Raw genomic sequence first — 22,119 nt, 5'->3', positions numbered from 1 at the left:
AGAAGAGGGCGGTTTCGAGTCAGACCTGGCGACTTGCTTCGCACTGGCTCGATAAGAAGACAACAGGTGAAGAGCTGGGCAGCTTAATTAACACTTGGTAATACATCAGCCCACACATGTGACGTTGCCAGGTGCTGTCTCTAGCAAGGATTACGAATGCTCACCTCACATTTCAAGCTCAATAGCAGAAATAAACAAGATGGAGGGAGAAGGCAATTTTCGGCTGTTGCTATTCATTCCTCCACATGGCTCCGGCGCTAACCCACCCTCCTACATCCATGCCTCCACCTAAGTACCCCAAAAAGGCACACCCTCTACCACATAATCCCCTTCCACTCAAACGTGCCATCAATATTCCGCCACTTCTCCTCCACAATCGCACTCTTCCACCCCATCATGATAGCCAACAGCCTACAGCTCGTACTACTGACCGTGCATACCACTGTGTCCGCCTTGCCCAGTACGCTCAAATCCAGCAAATAAGCGCGCCCAACCAGTTCGCGCAGTTTCATAGCGCCATCAGGCACATCGACGCTTTCGTCGTTGACCTTCTTCATGTCCTCCGCGTTGCCCACGGGCTGGCCCAGAGAGAAGAAGACGTCGCGGTAGAATCCGCCTTCCCAGCCCGTAATCTCGTCGATCCACGTGTTCTTCTTGGGCTGCGATTGTGCGGCTTCGAGAGCGGCTTTGGTGGCGAGCACGATGCGGTCTTGGGCTCGGATGCTGTTGGGACCTAGTTCGGGAGAGTCGTAGACCAGTGGGTCGTCCGAGGCTAGTATCATCTTGGAAGTTGTGTGGCGGGGGACGAGAGGGTCGGTGGAGGAGGAAAAGGGGGAGGAGAGCAGGCTGCGCTGGGCTTTCTTCTTGAGACCGCCCTCTACCATGTCAATGTAGAGGTCGCGCGCTGTGTCCACGTAGCGCGCTAGTGGGATGTAGTCTTTCTGGTATTGGTATTCCATGGGGTGCTTGTCGCCGTGTCGGACGTGCATGGCGATGCTGAGGCCGCCTTCGCTCTTGACTTCGCCGTACATTTCTAGTGCCCGTTGCAGGACGTAGGTCTCGTCGTCTGAGCGAAGTCTGAAGAGTGCTTCGTAGCCAGTCCTAGCCAGGCCGAAGATCTTTGACTGCCGTTGGACGCGCATCTTTGTTGCGTCTTCCCACTCGTCTGTGAAAGAGTGGCCGAATGTGGACTTGAGCGTCGCCCCACTGACGACGATGTGGCGGGCGGTGTGCGGGCATGGTACGATGTGGGATGGAGGAGGCGGGAGGCAGTTCGCAGAGGGCGGAGGCTGGAAGTAAGACGAGTATTTGCCATAGGGCCTGGGAGTGTCAGTGTCGAGTAGCAGCGGTACACGAACGAACATACCAACGCGTGTCATCGATGAAGAAGGCGCGCTTCTCAGCTTTGGCCAGACCGTACGACATCCACATGCGCATCAGCGTGTTGCCAAAGCCTGCATCCTCCGTCTCCATAGCATAGGTCAAGGTCCTGTCACAGACCTTGAGTCCCGCTGTAGAGATGCCATCCTTGATAGCCTCGTCTTCCACAAAGCCCTTTGGCCTTCCTGCAGCCTTGGATGGTGGCAACAAGCCTTGTTGTTCCGCTTCTTGGACGTCGATGTAATACTGATCCTGCTGGTAATAGTTCAGCATCCTCTTCGCGAACCCGGACGAAGCATGCGCCTCCTGCCTCAGACCCTTTGAGACTTCCATGGACTGGTGGCAGATGTCGCGGTACTGTGCCGGTCGGAGCGGGAACTCATAGTCGGACGGTATCGACACGGTCCACCTCATCTTTCCCTTCGCATCCTGGAGGGCGAGAGCAACTGGCTCGTGGGGCAACTGACTGCCACCAACCATCTCCCATTCTTCCTCGTTGCCATCCTCGTAAGCAGCCGCTCCTTGTGAGTGTGCGTATATCTGCCTCAGCACAATCCACAGTAGAAATGCTACTCCACAGCACCCTATGAGTATCCGCTTTACCAATCTTGAATGACTCGGCTGGGTCGTCTTCTTGCCATGTTTCGGTAGCAGGCTCGGAAGGCTTGGACTCGGCGGCGGGGATCTCGCAAGCAGACCACGTCTCGAAGGGACCGTGGGAGAGAGGAACGCACTCGAGGTGGCAGACTGGGGCGGGGGGCTTAGTTGTGAGTAGTGAGCTGTCGACTGTATGGACAGATTCGGATTCCGTCTAACATGCATCTTGGACAGCTTCTTCGCAGCCTGGTTGAGCATGTCGGTTGCCGTAGACCTGCTGGATTCAGAGGACGGTGTAAGATATCGGCCAAGTCGGGCGGCCTCCTGCAGTGTATGGTACCACTGTGATGACGAAGCTGTAATGCTAGTATATGCAGTCGGTAGACGTCACTGACCCTGCAGCGAACGCTTCAACAAGCAAGTAAAGATGTGAGTAGTCAAAAGAGGGGACGTAGGCACCGCCTATCAAACAAAGCAAACAAGCCGGTAGGGGTAAAAAACTACAAGAATGTAACTCGGTCTCTTCGTTTCCTCAAGATGCGAATCAACGGAGAGGGAGAAGCAGACGTTCAAGAAGCCGTTCAAGAAGGCATTCAAAAGGGTGGCAACCTAAGGTGTCTGGACGAAGGCCCCTCCTGGCGCAGGTCGAGTTTCACAACCAGAAACAATCCGACGTCCGAGCAGGATCCCGCAACGAAATGATCTCCATCCAGGAGCGTCCGAGTCCTTAGCAGGAGAAGGGTCAGCAAGCGATCCAAGGGCACCGAAGCGACGATTCAAGATGCGCGGCAGACACCAAGATAGGATCAAAGGTAAGATTGCGGGAGATGGCACTTGCTGGATCCAGGAAGGTTGCAGTGTAAATGCGGAAGGCGCAGGAGGGTGGCTCGATTTGTCGCATGTGCGCGGGCCACGTCGTTGTTTCAGAATGGCCTTTTAGTGCAACGTTGTTGACGCACTGGTGCTTGTTAGGACGACCCGTCTCCGGCGCCAAACGCCTTCGATGCTAGGGTCGAGTAGCCAAAACCACATGACAGTGACACCACTGGTCGCTTACACCAGTAGCGGCCTGGGACTTGGGCATGTTGACTGGTTCGTTTACTGCGAGTTTGAAATAGACAGTGTGTAGTCAGATGGTGTGAGGTGTATTAAAGGAAGTCTGTCATGCGCATGCAAGTAAGACGATCTCGGGAGCTCGGGATCGGAGGCACAGCACGTCAGTACTCGGGCTCCTGTGAGATGCAGCTGGTAAGACGGCACGGGGTCTGAATGCAAAGCACACTTTCCATCGAGAGGGTGTGGAAGCTACTCTCCATGGCTCCATATCGTATTGCAGGCAAGAAAGATGCGCGAAAGCTATGTAAAGGGGGTATCAGATCGAAAGTCCCTCGGCACAGGAAGATGAAGAAAGAAAAGTAGTAGTGTACAATCCTCCGGGGCGCATCGCAATGAGTAAACAAGCAGAAAGCCGCCCCTGCATAGCATGCGTACGTGTCCCGTACGCTACATCCGATTTTCCAGTCCATTCCTGGGCCATGATTACTCCGTTGCCAATAAACGCCTGTCGCTAATGTGTTCCTCGCAGTTGAGGATGTTGCTGAATGAGAAGAAAAGTTGCAAGTACTGTGCCCCGCGCCGCTCGTGCCGACATCTCATCTCATCTCATCTCATCCTCATTACCGTACTTCGTTTCATCTCGATCGAGCTGATTCATCGGTTCGCCTGGGCAAAATCATGGTCCCTCGGTGACGGGCCTGAGACTGCTTCGCCTTGCAGTCTTCTCGACGCGGCCGGTTATCATCTCGTCGAGCATACGCGTCATCTCCTCGATGTTCTTGGTTGAGCCATTGGAAGCTGGTGGAGGCAGGAATGGCGCTTTCACGCTGAGCGCGGGCGATGTGGGACCCTTGGGCAGAAGACTGACTCCACTGCCGTCGCTGCCGCTGCGTTGGTAGCCCGAAGTACGCCGGCTGCCGGGCGACTCGCTGCCCATCTCGTGTGCGTTGTCGTTCTTCTTGCGAGCCGACGTGAGGGCGCCAATCATGCGCTCCTTGTCTTCCAGCTGCGCTCGCAAGTTGACTATCTCGTTGTCTCTCTCGGCAAGCGCCGCAATCATGCCGCCCTCCTCGCTGTTTGTGAGTTTGTGCGACAAGGACATGGAAACTCGAGAATGGCTGGAGCGCCGGGCATGCAAAAGGCGCTTCTCAAGGGTCGCGATGTAACGGTTCTTATCCGCAAGGTCAGCCTGCAGGGCTTGGATCTGCACGGTCTGACTCGCAATGCCGTCTCCGTTCTCCCCGACCGAGTCGTCTTCCTCGGAGCCGTCCATGTGGAGATGTGGCGTGCTCTGTCTTTTGCCTGGGACTTCGAGGGTGGCGTGGCTTGCCGAGGAGCGTATGGAGCTGGGGCGCATGTCGTGGTGGTGATTGCTCATGACGGAACCGCGCTGGAAGCTCATTGACGAGAAGGACCGACCGTTGTTCACGCCGAGCGATTTGGAGCTCAAGATCAGCCTGTTCAGATGCTCAATCCGCTCCTTCAGGGCAGTCCGGGCGAGCTGCATTTCAAGCATCTGCTCCTCATGGCGCTGCTTGTCTTCCAACTCGCGCGCCTTCTCTTCCTCTTTGTCCTTTTTCAGCTCGTCGTCTTCTTCTTCCTTGGGCTCCTTGTTCTTGCCTTCTGCCAGCTGCTTTTTCAGATCCTCAATCTCCAGGCGGTAGCGATCCAGAAGTGCTCGGCTGCCGGCATCCCCAGCAGCGCCCATGGACTCGTCGGCCTTCTTGGCGTGGCTGACGATGTTGTTCTTGGCTCGAGAAGCGAACTTGAGCGTGTTCAGCGTCTCGCCCGTGTGGCTGTTGACAGCAGCGGGACTCCCACTGGCTCCGATCTGGATAGTGCAGAGGATGCTGACGAGCGAGTTTCCGGACAGGGCGGGCTGGAGAAGTCGGGTGAGCTTGCTGTCTCGGTACGGCAGGTGCTTGTCGCCCTTTCCTTTGTCCTTTTCCGACTTGTCCTTGTCCGAAGCCAAGCGGCCAATGACTGTGCCCAAGGTGAGCAGGCTCTTGTTGATGTGGGAGCCCTCTGTCCTCCGCTCCTTGTTGTCCGCCGCCTTTTCAGAGCCAGCCAGATCGATCAGACTGAGCGTCGAAACACGGACGCCGCCCGGGACAATGGCTGAGCGCTTGTCGCCGTTCATTGCAGGGCCAGGAGCGCGTTCCCTGCTCTCGACGACGATCTGGACGACAGCGTGACTCCGGGAACTGCGCGCGTTGAACTGCGTACCCGCCACCTTTCGCGAATTGTCACCCCGGGCGATGACCCTCAGGAGCTGGGTCGGGCTCTGCACAATCTCTTCCTTGAGCGGCGACGCATAGACGCCACGCTTGCTGTCCTCGCGCAGCTTGATCTCTTCCACGGGCCCGGTCTGGCCGTTGATGCCCACGACGGGCCCCGCCAGCAGATCGATAATCTTCTCATTGTAGATCTCGATGTAGCTGACCCTCAGGAGGAACTCCCGCTGGGGCGTCTCCCGGATGTAGGAGAATATGTCGGTGATGGCCAGGGGTATGACGCCGGGGTTCGTCGCAGTTCCTTGCATGGAGAAGGTCTTGCCGGTTCCCGTCATGCCATAGGCAAAGACGGTGCCGTGATACCCCTCCATGACCCTCCGGACGAGTCGCTTGGCTGCAGCATCGTACACGCGCGCGTTGTTGTCTTGGGTATCGAATACGTTGTCTAGGTCAGGCCAAATTAGCTCCGGTGCAGCGAGCCTCGCCGTGTGCAAGCATACCGTAAATGTAGTCTCCGCCCTCCTTGCCCTTGTAGGCGATCAGGGCCTGCTTGTTGTTGACTTGCCACTCGACATCGTGTTTGGGTTCCTTGGCGCCGGCATCGGGGCGGACGCGGACGCTGACAATGACATTGCCTTTGCCGTCCTTGTGTGCCTTGGCGTCGGCGCGTCCGTCGTCCCCGTCTTCGAATGTGGTTGCGCTGGTGGCGTAGGAGCCCTGCGGCGAAGAGGTGCGGCTCTGGGGCGGCGAGGGGAGGCTGAGATGGGCCGTCTCGACGGTGACGGAGTCGGCGCTGCCGTTGAGCAGGCTCGGGGGCGACAGGGGCGACTTGGGGAGCAGGCCTCGCGCGCCGCCCATGTTGGAGCTCCGCGGCTTCTTCAGACTGTTGCTCCGGGCGGGCGCTGGGCCCTTGGATATCGAGGACAGCCTCCGGTCGACCGTGTCTCCGCCGGGCGTGGAGCTGGTGGAAAGCGGACTGGTGGGATTGGAGCGTCCGCCGTGCCTGGGCGGCTGGGGAAAGGAGCCGATGCTGACCGTCTTGCGCAGCGACTTGCCCACGGGCAGCGAGCCGGCAGCGCCAGCGTCGGGCGGGAACGAGGGCACCGAGGGAGACGTCAGATGCTTCGACGTCGGGCGGTAGGGCAGCGACGACGACGACACAGCGCGTGTGCTGGCGGCGCCGGGGAGCAGCGAGCTGCGCGTCGTCGGACCGACGTGGGAGCTCCGCGACTTGGGGACGGGCAGCGAGGGCAAGGGACCGGTGGGCGGAGCGATCGAGGGCCGCGACGGGCGAGGCAGCGAGTTGGCGGACATGGTGATGGGGTGGCGCGTCTGTACGAGTGCTGCGGCGGGCGGCAGAGGTGCTGGCGCTGCAGTCGTGGGCCCGACAGGCTTTGTTTTTGCAGGTGGCCTATGCCGCTGTGCACATGTCCGGCGTGGCCCTCCAGCAACGCGACGGGGCCTCGCAAGGTAGGCGGGGACGAGTGCGTCGCGGACAGGCAGGGCCCTGGGCGCGGGAAGCAAGCGCAAAGGCAGTGCAGCGGAGACGGGTCGTCGCAGTCGAGGCGGGGACGTCGTGGGCGCGTCCGAGGGGGCAGCGTCTCTCAGCGTCGCTCAGAGTGAGGTCGGCCGGCAGTGTGTTGGCGTGGTGGGGAAAAAGGAGCGGTGATGAGATGGATGGCAGGATCCCCTGGGACTCGTGGCAGGTGCAGGTGCTGGTGCAGGGGCCCGACGAAGGAACGACCGACCGATGAAAGCGCCGTGCCAGTGCAAGCAGAACGGGCGGGCGGCGTGGCTGTTCGCGCGAACGCACCAAAGACGCAGGGCCCTGTGTACCTGGGAAAAGGGGTTCACTAATGTCGGCACCCACAGCAGCTGCCATCTGCAGACCCTGGCCCGGCTGCCTCTACTCTCTGTGCGCATGCTGTTCTGTCGGCATCTCGCAGCGCCTCTGGTAGCGACGTTTCTGTGACGCTATACAAAGACCTGATGGCGATCCCTGCTGATCCGCCCGTCTACATACAGAACCATCCGCAGTCTCCGCCTCACTGCACCAAACCCCAATGTCGCCGCGTCCTCTCCAGCCAGAGACTAACGCGCTGGTGCTGCGGGAGCGCGCCACATTGCACGTGCTGCCGCGTTTGCCTTCCGAGCCACCACTACTCCTACCAACGACTGCCGGCCCAACAAACACCAATGACCCGCCGGCGTCGGGAAGCCTCGCTTGAATGGCCTCGTGATCAAGCATGCTCCAGCATGGTGACCAACCAGGGACCAACCCACCGGTATCGCGGGGACCTTGTTATCCACTGCTCCCCTTCGGAGCATTGTCCATGCCGGCACTCGAGTCTCCTTACTCGTGAAACAACACAACCGCCAGAGGTGCCACTCCAAGGCCACTGCATCGGGTACTGCCGAGCATGTCACTGGCCATGGTGCCGTCTGCCAAGCGAGTGATACGCTCAAAGCGCACCCCATCCGAAGACACTCTGCCCGAATTTTGTAATGGCCAGATATTGCAATCCCCACAGGCCAAGATCGATAGTCAGCTCCAGTGCACCACAGAGCGCTACGCGTGAGAGCTGGGTGCCAATGTTCCGCCAGCCCACACCCTCACCGAGACCCAACCCACCCACAATGCGGTACGACCCTGCATGCCCTTCTTGCCTGGCTACAAAATGTGAGGCAATCGCTCGCAAAGTGGCCATCCTCAATGGGAGCATGACAAGGCCGACAAGCTGGGCTCTGACCATTGCACTGATCATCTGCGCCGGCTCACACGAGAGTTGCGTGACGCGGTGGTAACCATGACCGTCCATTGAGCGGGCTCGGTTCCTTGACCCGGCAGCTGCGTCGTCTTGCAACGGATCCGAGCCTTCTGCGACTTGCGTGTGCGTGGAAAGTATCCTAGGCGGGAGACGGACTTCCATCTCTACGATTCCTTCCCTCGACGTTATGCGTATCCGGGGACCGTTCTCGTTCTGCTCCGATTGTGTCGGCGACCCTGGCGGGGTGGTAGATCGCACCAGGTCCTCAAATGCATCGATCGGAACGGCAATGACATCTGCATCGAGCGGCTCTGCGGAAGGGTGATCTGTCGAGTGCAGGACGGGGAGATTGAGTGGGGTAGCGCCGGTAACCTGAGTGCCACCAACTTGTAGCGTCTGGATCTCGCTCGAGGCGATTGCGGGTGCAAGCTCCATTGCCCGCTTTCTTTGTGCGCTCAGAGGGGACACCGGTCGGGCCCACCCAAGCATTGCGAGCAGGCTGTGAACGGCGTCCCGAATCAGGGGCGGTGACTCCCGTCGCAGCCCGAGAACAGCCAAGGCCCGGTCTTTTCCACTGGCGTCCCGGCTGGGAATGTCGGGCTCGTCAGGACGGATCATGGCCGTCTCGACAGCTTCGTAGACGCAGGCGTAGACCCAGCGCTCGATGGAGTGCTCAGCACACAGGAGGATGGCGGGCGAGGTCAAGATTGCACCGATGCAGTCCGCCATGGACTCAGACGCCTTGCAGTGCGCAGAGAAAGGCAGCAGAGGCGACGAGTCTGAGAGAGGATTGAGGGACCGCCAGGCTGGCAGCAGTGGGCGGGCGGGCACTAGTCCAAGGCGTTGCAACGCAGCGTGGTAGAAGAAGGGATAGCACAGCATCTCGAGGCCCAGGCGAAGGCTAGACTTGAGGGCTCTCCTGGCGTGGCGGAAGAAGTTGCGTGTCCTTGCGGTTGCGCGTGTGGCATAGAGCAAGCGCTCGACAGGCTGATAGACAAAGGTGCTGTAGACAATGGCTTGGATGTGCATGGTCGCAAACACGCGCGCGGCAAAGCCGGCATAGACAATGGGGGCGCCAGAGAGGGCACGCTCAGCGGCCGCGATTTGGACAAAGGTGAGGGCATGGGGATAGTGGAACGTCTGCGCCGGTTAGTGGATCCACGAGCGGGCGGCGGCAGGAACGTGCCAGAATCCTCTCCCTGAGAGTGCCTATCCACCAGGTGCACAGGTTCTCGGTGAGCGTGGTCGCCAGTGCAATGGCATTCCCAACGGTGTCCTCGGCTTCCAGCAGCTCGAGGCGGTCGTGGCTGGCGCGCGGGAAGGCTCCCGCCGGGGCGTGTCGCCGCTCGACGACGCCGACCGAGGCCAGCACATCGTTCTGGGCGCCTCGCAGCTTCTTGCCGTACTGGTGGGAGCGCGGGTTGATGGGGCTGCCGCGCTCGTCGTAGAGCTGGACGTAGCTGTTGGCGGTCGCTTCGTGGTAGCGCGGCGGGACGTCAGCCTGCGCCGACTCGAGCTGGACGTACGCGGCCGACTGCGATGCGGCCTGCGTGGGCGCAAAGGCCGAGCGCCCCTAGCACCGTGTTAGCCAGCATGTGCGCGCGGCGCTGGCGGGGTCCGTACAAAGGCCATCTTGTCCAGGTAGGCTTGGCGGCCCATGGTGGTGGTGGTGGTGGTGGCACGGTGGGTGTGCGGGAGACGCGCCGCCAGACGTCAGCGCGCGGTAGGGCCGCCTTATCGATAAACTTTTTTCCTGCGCCCTCAGCTCGCCCAGCACACGCTTCCCGCTGCCGCTGCCTCTGCCTCTGCCTCTGCACCACACGGCCCATCATGTCGGCGCAACGAGCTGCCGTCAAGACCACGTACAGCGTCGCTCGCACCCTGCAGCCCATCTACGCGGGCGGCAGCCTGGCCCTCAGCGAAGACGGGCGCGTCTTGGCCGCCAGCTTGGGCGAGGATGTCCTTCTGTCCGACCTCACCAACGGCCAGGAGCTGGCAAGGGTCGACGGCGACGGCGAGGCCATCACGGCCCTGGTGCTGACGCCAGCTGCATCCCACCTCGTCGTCTGCTCGCGGTCGCTGTCGATGCGCTTCTTCGCCCTCCACCCCCCGGCCACGGACGACGACACCATCGAGCTCGAGCTTCTGCGCACACTGCGGCCCCACACATCGCCCGTAGTCACCCTGGCCACAGACCGCAGCGGCACGCTGGTTGCAACCGGAGGCGCAGACGGCGTCGTCAAGATCTGGGACATTGTCGGCGGCTACACGACGCACGCTTTCCACGGCCACGGCGGCGTCGTCTCGGCGCTGCACTTCTTCGAGGTAGAGGTGGCGGAGCGCCCAGACGCCCCCGACAACAACAGGAAGAGGAAGAGGAAGTCGCGCCCAGAAGCTGCCGAGCTGGAGCACGCCCAGGGCGAGAGCCAGATGCAGTTCCGCCTGGCCTCTGGTGCCGAAGACGGCCGGATACGCATCTGGGACCTGCACAAGCGCAAGAGCGCCGCCGTGCTCGACTCGCACGTCTCCGTCGTGCGCTCGCTACAGTACTCGCCGCACGAAAATGCCCTCGTGTCTGCCAGCCGAGACAAGACGCTGATTGTCTGGGACTCGCACACGTGGAAGGCGCAGCGCACCATTGCTGCTCTCGAAGGCATCGAGAGCGCAGGCTTCCTCCCCGACGGCAACACGCTGTATTCGGGTGGAGAGAACGGCCGACTGCGCCTCTGGTCCGCGTCCAGCGGCAGAGAGCTCACCCGAGAGCAAGCGCCTGGAACCGAGACGGACGAGATTGTCAACATTCTCTACTATCCTTCGTTACCCTACTTGGTCTCGGTCCATGCCGACCAAGTGCTCAACTTCTACACCCTCAGACCAGCCGAGTCGCTCGGCGTGCAGGACACCATCGACCCGCTCCCCATATTCCGCCGCGTCTCGGGAACGCACGACGAGGTCATCGACATTGCCTACGTTGGCAGAGACAAGTCGCTACTGGCGCTCAACACCAACTCGGAAGACATCCGCATCATCACGTTGAACGAGTCTGACGGAGACGATGCAACCCAGGGCAGATATTTCGGTGCGGATGTCGGCTTGCTCAAAGGACATGAGGACATCGTCATCTGTCTGGACGTAGACTGGTCAGGCCACTGGCTTGCTACAGGTGCCAAAGACAATACGGCACGGTTATGGCGAATCGATCCCGCGAACGAATCCTACACTTGCGCCGCAGTCCTCACTGGCCACGCCGAGTCGCTCGGCGCGATTGCATTGCCGCATACAATACCTCAGGAATCGTCAGCCGCCTTTACCGACCCCCTCTCGCATCCTCCCGCATACGTCGTGACCGGATCGCAAGACAGGACCGTCAAGCGGTGGGATACTACCAAAGAGATGAAGGGCAAACTGCGAGCCAAATACACCCGCAAAGCACACGACAGAGACATCAACGCCATCGACATCGACCCCTCTGGCAGTCTCTTCGCATCCGCATCGCAGGATCGCACCGTCAAGATTTATTCCGCCGCAGAGGGAGAGGCCATCGGTGTCCTTCGGGGCCACAAACGCGGCGTATGGTCGGTCAAGTTCGCACCCAAGGCGTCGCAGGCGCCAAACTCGGGAAACAAGGGCCTGATCGCAACAGGCAGCGGCGACAAAACCGTCAAGATATGGAGCCTAGCAGACTACAGCTGTTTGCTCACCCTGGAAGGCCACTCCAACAGTGTTTTGAAGCTGTCGTGGTTGCCCTACCGGCCCGTCGATGCACGAGACAAGCGCGGTCCGCAAGTAGCCTCTGCAGCTGGTGATGGGCTTGTCAAGATTTGGGACTCACTCTCGGGCGAGGCCATGACCACACTCGATAACCACACCGACCGTGTCTGGGCGCTCGCCGCACATCCAACAACAGGCGCCTTGGTTTCTGGTGGTGGAGACAGTGTCATCACGTTCTGGGAGGATACAACAAGCTCCACGCTGGAAGCTGCGACGACTGCAGAGACAGAACGCGTCGAACTCGATCAGAAACTACAAAACTACACGTATGCCGGCAACTACCGCGAAGCCATCGTACTCGCCCTCCAAATGGACCAGCCAGCCCGCCTCTTCTCCCTCTTCAAGTCGGTAGTAGAGACTGAGCACCCAGATGCAGACAGCCTTTCAGGTCTCCATACCGTTGACGAAGTACTCGCCTCTTTGGCAGACGAGCAGCTGTACAAACTGCTCATCCGCCTCCGTGACTGGAACAGCAACGTCCGCACCGCGCCGATCGCTCAAAAAATCCTATGGACTGTGGTCAAGTCCTACCCTGCTTCTCGGCTAGCCAGTCTGAGGCCGCAGGGGAAAGTAGGGGCGAAGGGCAGTTTGAAGGACGTGCTGGATGCTATCAAGGTGTACTCTGAGAGACACTACAAGCGGGTAGAGGAGTTGGTAGACGAGAGCTACTTGCTGGACTTTACTCTAAAGGAAATGGATGAAGTAGCTGGGGAGGTAAAGGCCATTACGAATGGCACATCGCAGCTGGAGAGAGACATTGTAATGGTTGATTGAAGGCACTCCGAGGAGATCCTGTTCAGTGATGAGTTCAAGGCGAGTAGCTGTGTTATAGGCGCAGGGTAGATACCAAAGTTTGTCATTATCGAACTACGTGTGCGGCTGTTGCACTTGCTTTGCGTGACACCGAAGATGATGGTCGCCAGCGCATCCTCCAGCCCTCAGCCGCAGGGAATATTCGGCGTAAAGCAACAGCTCCTCGGATCTTGCATATTCTTTGACAGTGACCAGCATCTCTTGGAGCTGCCAAATCGGTGTAAGTAGATGACGGCCTGCGAATAGATGGATCGCCGTCTGTGCCTCGGTTATTCTGACCGGCTATGAGATCACCGGTCCCGACTCCTCACCCAGCACCTACATACATAGGGCATGGTGCCAGGAACAAAGTCGCACCCCCTGTCTTATCCCCACAACAGCTCCCACAGACTCGCTCTCTAAAGAAAGCCGGTCATGTCTCAGCCGAAGATTACATTCTACGTGGACATTGTGAGCCCGTTTGCCTACATTGCTTTCCACGTCCTCAAGGTGAGTTTGTCTGGGTGGTGGTATAGGTTGAAGCACGTTTGAGACGTAGAGGTGTAATGCGGTACTAATCGAAGCGTTTGTGCAGAATTCAAATGCCTTCAAACAGGTCGAGGTGCAATATGTGCCGATCCTGCTTGGGGGTTTGATGAAGGTCTGTGGGAACACACCGCCGCTGAAGATCAAGAGTATGTCAAGTTTTATTCTCAGACTTGCCACTGTCTACCCTGACCTCTAACATCATACAGACAAAGACAAGTGGATCAATACTGAGCGCCAGCGCTTGTCGAAACAGTTCAACGTGCCTATCCTGCAAGATGCTCCGCCTGGCTTCCCTGTCAGCACATTGCCCATTCAGCGCGCCCTGGTATCTCTCTCGCTCTCTCACCCACAAAAACTTGAACGCGCAATAGAGCTCTGCTACGAAAATTTCTGGGCGCACTGGAACGACCCGACTAAGCCGGAGAATCTGCAGGCTATCCTTGGGACTGTTTTGGGCAGTGACGAAGAGGCGCAAAAGGTGATCGCGAGGACGAAGACCGATGAGGTGAAGCAGGCTCTGGGCGGAAACACTACCAAGGCGTTTGAAGACGGCGCCTTTGGGCTGCCATGGTTTGTCGGTAAGCGCAGAATTGGTGCTCTGTCGGATAATTGGAAAGTGTTTGTTGACCATGTGCGACAGCTACCAACGCGAGAGGAGAGACTGAGGGGTACTGGGGCGTCGATCACATGGGTCAGCTATGTGACCATTTGGGTCTGGAGAGGCCGTCTAGTAAGGAATGGCGCTCATTGCTGTAAGAAAAGGTTTACCATCGGCCGACACGACCACGCATACAGTCCCGGATTATGTATTCCACGACGAATTCCAGCCGAGCACAGCTACTGTCTCCCATTGACTATGCTAGCTGTAACGAGATGCTCGTGACAATTTCAGAGCTGACAGGGGCTATGGTATTGGGTATTCGCGCTCCTTTCACTTTAGACTGCTGAACTTGCTATCTCTAGGCCACCACCTGGTAACATCAGGGTTGACACAGCAACGAAATCTCAGTGGGCCATAATTACGCCTTCCTGGCTTGGCCCTGCGCAATGTACGAGTGTGAGTCCTCCGCTTGAGCGCGAGTTGTCGTTGAAGTTTCGTCCTCTACTCGTCATTCATCCTATGTCAGAAAGCACAGGTCTCCATGTGATTTTTCCTCTGGTGCACTTGCAAGTCTGCCCCCCAAGCTTTATCTGCCGCCATCAGTCCTCCTCCCCGTCTTTACTGTCGCCTGTATTCAGTTCCTCGGCTGCAGATCCAGTCTACTAAAGAAATGGATTACTACCGACAAAATGAACTCCCCGAGACGGTCAAGCGTTACAAGACCTACACCGACCAATTCCAAGCGTGGTTGCTCCAGACAGCCTTCCAACGTGGCGTGGAGATTGCAAATGTGGTTGCAGACCAGGCTAAGAAGAAAAAGAACAAGAAGGGCTACAGAATACCGCTACAGAAACAGGAGCAGCTCGTCAACGCCATAGCCGCTACGAGCATTCCGCTCGCGGACACCAGTGGTATCGACGACCTGGGAGACGCTATCCGGTCAAGGAAGGAGGTAACGCAATATCACAAACACAATAACACGGCGGACCTGGGTCATGAATACTTCAATGGCAGCTTAGAAGCGCTCATGGCGGTGCTGAAGGATCTTGTCCCCGGTATCAATAAGGCTCGAAACGGCAAGACTGACACGCCTACCCTTGTCTTCATCCAGTTTCCCGCCGAGTCCAACAAAAGCCAAGACGAACAGGACGATTTACTTAAGAAGATGCGGAAGCGGGACCAGGTTGACATGGATGATGGCAGCCAGCAGCAGCAGCCTCTGACTTCCAAGACGAAGACGAAGGCGCCGATACCAGAGGAGAATCTGCTGACTGCAGAGGAAGAACAGTTGCGCCGTGACTTTCTTGTACTCTGCTTCCTCTACAAGTTCAACCGCATACGGGATGTCATCTACGAGGTGTGGGTCGCTTACCGTGAGGGCCATGTCAATGCGATGACCGCAGCGCTAGTGACCGACCTCGCCCAGGGTAAGTGTCTCTGTACAAATTGCATGTGAAGTAGACACTGACTTTGTACACCTGCGTTTAGATCATTTGCACCAGAACGTCAAGGCACTGATGGAGGAGCTCGATTTGCTACCAGGAGACCTGGCCATACTCATCCGTCAGCTTTTCGATAAGATCAAAGCAGCTCCCAACACTGGAGCACAGAACGCAGCAACACCGCTCACTGAAAAGGCACCGCGTCACCTGTTTTGTCTGGATGATGCTGCCGTCTTGATCAAGAGCTACGTCACGAATAAGCGCCCGATGAAGGACAGTATTGGCAACGACATCCAGGAGCACCCTCTCATGATATTCTTGAGGTTCTTCGACGTTATTCGCAAGGGCAACCTCAAGCTTCCAAAGTGGGATCACTTTACCGCAGAGATGCTGTTGCATCAGAGTACATCACAAGACTACCTACCCTTCGGCCTTGCCATTGTTCTCGACATCCAAGAGGCAGTGCGCGACGACTGTCGTCGGATGCTACGCGACCTCACCGAGCACGGCTTAGACATCGCCAGATGTATCCGTTGTCATGTCGACTACGAAGACCGCATGTGGGCCAAGGGAACAAAGCCTGACTACATGTGCAAAGAAGAGATCAAGTTCAGTACCCTCCTGTTGAAGCCTCTAGACAGGCTGTTGGACTGGCTGCAAGATGTTCTGAATTCGCGAGAAGTGCCGATGGCTGCTAGCGTCTTCATCACCGTTCATTCGACGCTCGCGGGACTTTCAATGTGGCACTACAACCAGATCTACCACCATACTACCATTGCCAAGATACAGTGGTTCATCAATGGCCTCGCTCACCTCTACAACGCCGCCTGCCAAATTGGCGGTCTGAACATCCAGTGGCCAGACCTCGACTATCTGATCAAGATGCATGGGTAAGATTTTCAGCGTATGAACTACATGTGAGACACGCACTGATTCTGTGCTCAACGCTTAGGTCAAGAGCTTTGTTTCACGGCGATCCACCAACCCACCCTAACGACTTCCTCAATCGCTATCTCCTCTCGGGTAGCACCAGTAGCCGCGCTATGGCCACGGACTTCCGCCACACTTCCAGGTACCTCCCTCGGGTGCCGAAACAAGTTGGTGTGAAACGCGGTTTACGGAGTGATTTGCCATTGGAGGCTAAGATTTCCGATTACTATGGCCCGAACCCGGACAATAACCGTTGGCTGAGGCGTCATGCAGTCTTCAACCATCTCTACCGACGGAAAGAGGCTGTTGGAGGCGCATCAGACGATGACTGTAAACAGGCTAGGCGGATCTCAGAGGACTTGCGAGACACGTTTGCCGATCTAGCAACCAAGATCACGCCCTCGAAGCCAAGGCGAAAAGGCAAGGACAAGGCCAGGGTACGCAAACCCGATTTCGACAAGCAGGACGAGACACACGCCAACCTGCTAGGTACCATGAGGTCAGAACTGCAGGAGAACGAAGTACACAGTAACTTTGACTTCCTCTCCTTCTATCGTCGCGCCTTCGGCCTCGTTCTACGCCTTCGCGAGGAAGTTCTCATGAGCGACGATGTACGGCGCTCCCGGGCTGAAGACATCAATGCAAATCCCGAGCCCCACAATTTCCAACTGATAACAGATCTCTTCCGCGATCTTCGAATTGAGCCCAAGACTAAGAAAGAAGAAGAGGCCGAAGCTAAAGAGGGTGCTGGACAGCAGCTCTCAGCCAAAGTCGTACCGTTGAGGCAGATTCGACGTGTCGCTGAGATGATGCATGACTTGACCCTTGCCAAGGGCGATGTGGAGTTGAGGCGCGCCAAGTTACGGGTCAAGGGGGATTGGGAGAGTCTCAAGGCTTCGTATGCTGCTGAAGAAGCTGAGAAAGAGGCTTCTGGTGTCGAAGAGAGCGTTCCACAGGCAGAATCCGAAGACGAAGTGGTGACTGAGGTTTCCGATGCTTTAGATGGCCTTGCGCCTCCGCTGAGCATCGTCAACGGCACCAAGCGCACGTTCGAGGCAGATCGAGACTCAGAAGATGGTGGGACGTATACGCTGGGGTCTCAGGTCTTGGGACAAAAGCATACACAGTGCGACACGAAAAACTGGTCAGACGAGCCTGATAGTCTAGAAGTCCTTGATGTCGCTATCGATACCCAGGATATGGAGGCCCTGTCACGCTTCGAGGACAAGAGAAATGACATCAGGCGCAAATTCGAAGCGGGCGTTGACTCCGCGAACCGCCCAGTTCACTTGCTCAACTCAGGCGGTTGGAACGGCGCATGTGTAGAAGTCGCTGCGGACGAACACATCCCCACTTCCATTGCGCCCGAAGCAGACCAGCGCCATTCCTTGGGCGCGCAAATCAGTCAGGTCATGGGCACTGCTGCCGCAATCTCACTCGCAGCACCCATCAACGATGACAACAAACACAGCGGCACAAGATCTATAGGGTGCGTTTCATTAGCTACGGCGACCAGGAACAAGCCAAAAGGGATATACCACCGCATCACATATTCCAGCACTACGTCTCGCAAATCCCGTATCACGGCCATCTTTCCTTCGTCATCGTCTAGGAACACCAAGCTTCTAGCGCTAATCCCGCCGCGAAAGGGCTCATTCCACCGTCTCTCTGGTACCGCTAGGAAGCATTGCATCGCCTTTCACTGCTACACGCGATGCGCTATGGCTCGTGCCCTACATGGCCAGCAGACTCGTCTGCAACGACGAATGGCGATTGCCGTTGCGGAGCTGAGGAAGAAGGTCAGGAGGGATTCGGCCGGTAAGTTTTGACGGTATGAAGTGCATTTGAGACATATACTGACTTCGTACCTCCACCTCTGCAGAGTTGGAAAGAGTCTGGTCGAGCGTTAGGGATATGGAAATTGGCAGGGTTTGGGAGACGGAGAGTGATGTGAGTTTGGACTGAGGGGGAAGGAGAGTGCTTGGTAAAGAGGGATCCACAAAAAACGAGTTGCGGTCGCGTAAATTCGTACTTTTGAGTAAGCATAGCATAGCAGTGCGATGTGATGCCAGCTAGGACGTCCAGACAATGGCACAAATTCTCTTCACAAACGGTCTATAAACACATTTCTAACGGCCGTTACGCTTTTAGTAACTCCCCATCAGCCCGGTTTCTTTTACAGTCTGACCCACATCACGCCATACTCATCCCTCGAACATCTTCGTAGTACTAACGTTAATCCGACTCCACGCCTTCCCTGTCCTCAACGCCTCTAGAAACTTCGCAGGCCAATAGATATGATACAAAACGAAAAAGGGCAGAGGGTCTTCGAACAAATACGTCCCATCCTTCCAACCGACAACATGACTCCAAAATGTCGCCAAGTCATTGAAAGCAGCCTGGAAGGTCGCGACGCCGAAAAGTAAATCAAGAAGCGGCAGGACAACAAAAGACACCAAGTCATGGCCGATCCAGTAATAGCTGTATGTCGGGGAGCGAGGGAAAACAGGACCAATCTTGTGTTTCGATGACAAGGGGTTAGGGCTGTTGAAAATGGAGAGGTAAGCTTCTGCCATTTCGGGAGTTTGCTCAAAGAGCACGACGGCCGTGTGGGCGCGTGGATTGGATTCAATAGGGTAGAACTTGGCGGCTGCGCCTTTATCGTCGTTCTCGACTAGGAAGTCGAAGCTTAGGTGGCCGGTGAAGCTTTCGCCGCCGTCCTTGCATACGCGCTCGGTAAAGCCAAGCATCTTCTTGCTGAGGGGCGACGAGGCAGGCAGCGGCTCGTAGTGCATGAGGAGTTCTAGGCTGGGACAGCTGGTGAAGGCTTTTACTTTTCCACGGATGACGAGGGCGTGCGTACAGTATTCGCTTCCTTTGATGAATTGCTGGAGCTGGAACGGGTTCTCTTTGGAGATGTTGAGCGAGTGGATGTATTGGGCTGTGGCGTCTGGGGTATTGAATGGCAGCAGCGTCATCATGTTGTTCCTGGCCTTGTCGTCCACACCGATGGGTTTCATGATGAACTGTCTTCTTGGTATCGTTCTTCCTGATTTCGTTGGCGTTCTGTGCAGCTCACCCATGAGCACATCGAGCGCTTCATGTGGGTTGGTGCAGCGGTGCGATTCCGGGATTGGGAGACCAAGCGACTCGATGTAGTCGATGAACTTGTCCTTTTCATGGAACTTTTCGACAACGTCTTCCCGGAACTGGATGGCTTCGAAATGGCGGCCTTGTTCTCTTGCTTGCTTCTCTGCTAGGCGGACGACTTGGCCATCTTCTACGGCTGCGACAACGCTGGAGCAACTGATCCATAGGTCCACTTTCTCGCGTTGGATGATCGAGAGAATGGAGTCAATGTATGGCTCTGCATCGTCGCCACTCGGTGTGTCCAGACAGTAGTACTTCGCAATAGCGCTGGAGAAGCGACCTGGCGATAAAGAAGAGATGTCGGCGCCAACGATGCGATGCGGTGTATGCTGCGACAGATTGCGCGCAATCGTCAGACCTTTGGTCATGGACACTCCAGTGACGAGGATAGTTTTCCGTCTTCGTGCCGCCGCCACATGCTGCTTATCCTCGGTCGAAAAGGTTGCGTTGTGCTGCCCATGGAGTCGCGACACTGCAAGACCAAGCAACACCAGCGCTGCCGACACAGGCGCGCAAACAGCGCTCAGAGCCAGTAGAAGCACATTCTTCCACACATGGCTATAGTAAAACGGCACCACGGCATCCTTCTTTCCCTCTGCCATGTCTTCGCCGTTGCTGTTGATGGAAGAGAGGTGCTCGTGACCTCGGCACTTGTTCTCGCACAGTCTTCACCGTTCAGACGTTTCCCAACACACCACCAACGGCGTTACCTTATCAAAAAAAAGGACCGAGAGAGGTCTCAACTATGCCCTCGCAAAAGCCTGCAAGCTGCGCTGCACTGCAATGCGGGCTGCAAGTAAGTAGAAATTAGCGGTGCAGACGGACGGCTCGTAGTCACGCAATGCGTTCATGCATAGGCGAGGTGATTGATGTGCGTGCGGCTACGTTCGCCCAGACAAAGCTGTTGGCCTGAGAAGGCTGGCTTTGCTCGCTAGTCTAGACGTCATCGTTACTTCACTCATGTACGACATTGTGGAACCCTAGACTCCATCCTGTCTGCGATCTGGTCGTAGTAGATCCTGTTTGCGATCTGGCCGCGATCGGCGGATGGGGGTTGAGGGGTTTGGGCGGCGGATGCAGGGCTCATGGTTATTTCCTCGACCGCGACGTGTCATGCCGTGGTCACAACATCACCACAGTCTGTCAATGTCGGCCTCGCAGAGATGCTTCGCAGAATTTATGAAACTATAGATTCATCTGTTTATGCCGTTTGTTTTTGCAAGCATTGAGGCATTGCTGGCACCTGTAGCTGGTAGCAGCCGGGTACCGTCGCCGCGCCGAGGCGCTCAGGACCCACCAGCACTGAAACTCGCGATTCATAAGATTACAACGCGTCATGTACCAAGTTATGATGCCTTCTTCTAGCCAACGCATCGTGTGATTTCGATGCCGTCCTGTGCTCGTCAGTAAATGCGCGTGAGAGACGGCCGGCGCTCCAACTCACAGGTACGCCCGTTGGCTCGTAGCTGTTTACCAGCTTGCTCTCGTACTTGAGATTCGGGTTGCCTTTGCTCTCGCTGAACTTGGCCTTGCCGTATCTCTTCTCGTACATCTTGACGTTCGTCTCAGCAATGCCGCTGAGGTTTGTCTGACCACCCTCTCCAGCCTCCTTGACCTTCTCCTCAACGCTCGACCTGACATACTTCAAGTACGGCGGATTTCCGGGCTTGATGACATTGTCTGCTGCCAGCACGGAGCCTTTTGTGACCAGGCCAAGCTCCTCGCAGAGCTTCAGGTCTGTTGTGTAGGCAGGCTTGTAGTGGTCCAGGAACATAAGATCGACTTGCTTCAGTTGGCCCGATGCTGCCAGCCGCGCAATGCCTTCGTCGCTTGAGCCCACAATTACCTTTACAAGGTCGGTGAGGCCTGCAAGGTCGACCAAAGACATGATGACAGCCGCAAAGGCGGGATCGCGCTCGAAGCTGAAGTATCGCTCGCCGCCTGCTTTTCGTACAGCATCTGCGAAAAGAATGCATGAATAGCCTACGTAGCCGCCGAGCTCGACCTACGTGCTGTTAGGGATGTAATTCGAGTGCAGGGACATTCATACCATGGTTTTTGGCTTTACTTCCGCGATCAAGTCCGTGACAATGCGGCCCTTGTCCTCTCCCACATTCATGAGATACTTCTTTGTGCGTCCATACTCGTCAATGGCTGCCAGAACATGTTCTGGTGATCCTCGTATCTTCTCGATGTTGGGATGTGAATAGACGAAGTGCAGGAGCTCGATTTCGCGCCCATCGTCGAAAAACGCACCCTCCTCCTCTTGCGCTGCATATGCTTTGCTTTGATCAAAGCTGCCCATTGTTGCTGTTGTTCAATGGCAATCTGAAATTGTGCGGACAGTCGTAAGCTCGACGCGTCCGAGCTACCACAGTTGCCCCTCAACGCGTCCGGTCTAGTGCGGGGCTGTGATCAGTAATGACGAAATACATGCAGGAACATGTATGAGTGGCGCTTAGTCCATTCGACTGCTTTAGCACCCAATCTGCCTCCGTGGAGGCGTCTAGATGTCACTCCTTATGTTAGCACATTAGCAATTGACATCGCGCAAATTGCTTTTCCTGCAAAACCCCATTATTGAGGGTGGGATGCCAATGTAGGTGTGACGCCGTATCCTGCCTTTTCCATGCCACACTCCCGTGTACGCGTCAAAGCGCCCTTGGCACCGGTTGAGGCGAGTTCGCACTATGCCATGCGGATACGCGACGCTCATGTGGGGCGGTTCATTGGTGCATACACGGTCCTGTATAGTGTTGACGTTGAGTTGGGTGTGGCTGTCGTCAACGATCTAGAGCTCGCTGTGTCCGCTAACCGACTACGGAGCCACAAGGACTTGCCATGACAAC

At 57.0% G+C, this 22,119-nt stretch overlaps 7 protein-coding genes across 7 annotated transcripts; 2 read left to right on the top strand and 5 right to left on the bottom strand.

The window, feature by feature from the left end:
* Positions 1 to 314: 314 nt before the first annotated feature.
* On the bottom strand, positions 315 to 2,235 carry J4E86_007897 (uncharacterized protein; the record flags this gene model as incomplete). The annotated part of the gene is made up of 2 exons (XM_051448412.1): positions 315 to 1,320; positions 1,367 to 2,235. 2 exons carry the CDS (start codon positions 2,233 to 2,235, stop codon positions 315 to 317), a joined length of 1,875 nt encoding a protein of 624 aa, XP_051300679.1.
* Positions 2,236 to 3,709: 1,474 nt separating this feature from the next.
* On the bottom strand, positions 3,710 to 6,581 carry J4E86_007896 (uncharacterized protein; the record flags this gene model as incomplete). The annotated part of the gene is made up of 2 exons (XM_051448411.1): positions 3,710 to 5,712; positions 5,768 to 6,581. The coding sequence occupies 2 exons, from the start codon at positions 6,579 to 6,581 to the stop codon at positions 3,710 to 3,712; spliced, it is 2,817 nt and encodes a 938-aa protein (XP_051300678.1).
* Positions 6,582 to 7,729: 1,148 nt separating this feature from the next.
* Positions 7,730 to 9,694, bottom strand: J4E86_007895 (uncharacterized protein; the record flags this gene model as incomplete). The annotated part of the gene is made up of 3 exons (XM_051448410.1): positions 7,730 to 9,175; positions 9,198 to 9,608; positions 9,659 to 9,694. 3 exons carry the CDS (start codon positions 9,692 to 9,694, stop codon positions 7,730 to 7,732), a joined length of 1,893 nt encoding a protein of 630 aa, XP_051300677.1.
* A 171-nt stretch (positions 9,695 to 9,865) lies between these two features.
* Positions 9,866 to 16,084, top strand: J4E86_007894 (uncharacterized protein; the record flags this gene model as incomplete). Its single annotated transcript, XM_051448409.1, has 5 exons — positions 9,866 to 12,565; positions 13,194 to 13,293; positions 13,354 to 13,877; positions 14,401 to 15,175; positions 15,237 to 16,084. 5 exons carry the CDS (start codon positions 9,866 to 9,868, stop codon positions 16,082 to 16,084), a joined length of 4,947 nt encoding a protein of 1,648 aa, XP_051300676.1.
* Positions 16,085 to 16,233: 149 nt separating this feature from the next.
* Positions 16,234 to 17,949, top strand: J4E86_007893 (uncharacterized protein; the record flags this gene model as incomplete). The annotated part of the gene is made up of 1 exon (XM_051448408.1): positions 16,234 to 17,949. One exon carries the CDS (start codon positions 16,234 to 16,236, stop codon positions 17,947 to 17,949), a length of 1,716 nt encoding a protein of 571 aa, XP_051300675.1.
* Positions 17,950 to 18,580: 631 nt separating this feature from the next.
* Positions 18,581 to 19,872, bottom strand: J4E86_007892 (uncharacterized protein; the record flags this gene model as incomplete). The annotated part of the gene is made up of 2 exons (XM_051448407.1): positions 18,581 to 18,601; positions 18,628 to 19,872. The coding sequence occupies 2 exons, from the start codon at positions 19,870 to 19,872 to the stop codon at positions 18,581 to 18,583; spliced, it is 1,266 nt and encodes a 421-aa protein (XP_051300674.1).
* Positions 19,873 to 20,631: 759 nt separating this feature from the next.
* On the bottom strand, positions 20,632 to 21,575 carry J4E86_007891 (uncharacterized protein; the record flags this gene model as incomplete). The annotated part of the gene is made up of 3 exons (XM_051448406.1): positions 20,632 to 20,664; positions 20,715 to 21,275; positions 21,321 to 21,575. The coding sequence occupies 3 exons, from the start codon at positions 21,573 to 21,575 to the stop codon at positions 20,632 to 20,634; spliced, it is 849 nt and encodes a 282-aa protein (XP_051300673.1).
* Positions 21,576 to 22,119: the final 544 nt, after the last annotated feature.

This window comes from Alternaria arbusti, assembly GCF_024043155.1.
Source record: "Alternaria arbusti strain BMP 1465 chromosome Unknown scaffold_11, whole genome shotgun sequence".
In the NCBI taxonomy this organism is placed as follows: domain Eukaryota; kingdom Fungi; phylum Ascomycota; class Dothideomycetes; order Pleosporales; family Pleosporaceae; genus Alternaria; species Alternaria arbusti.
This window is presented reverse-complemented; position numbering and strand designations above follow the sequence as displayed.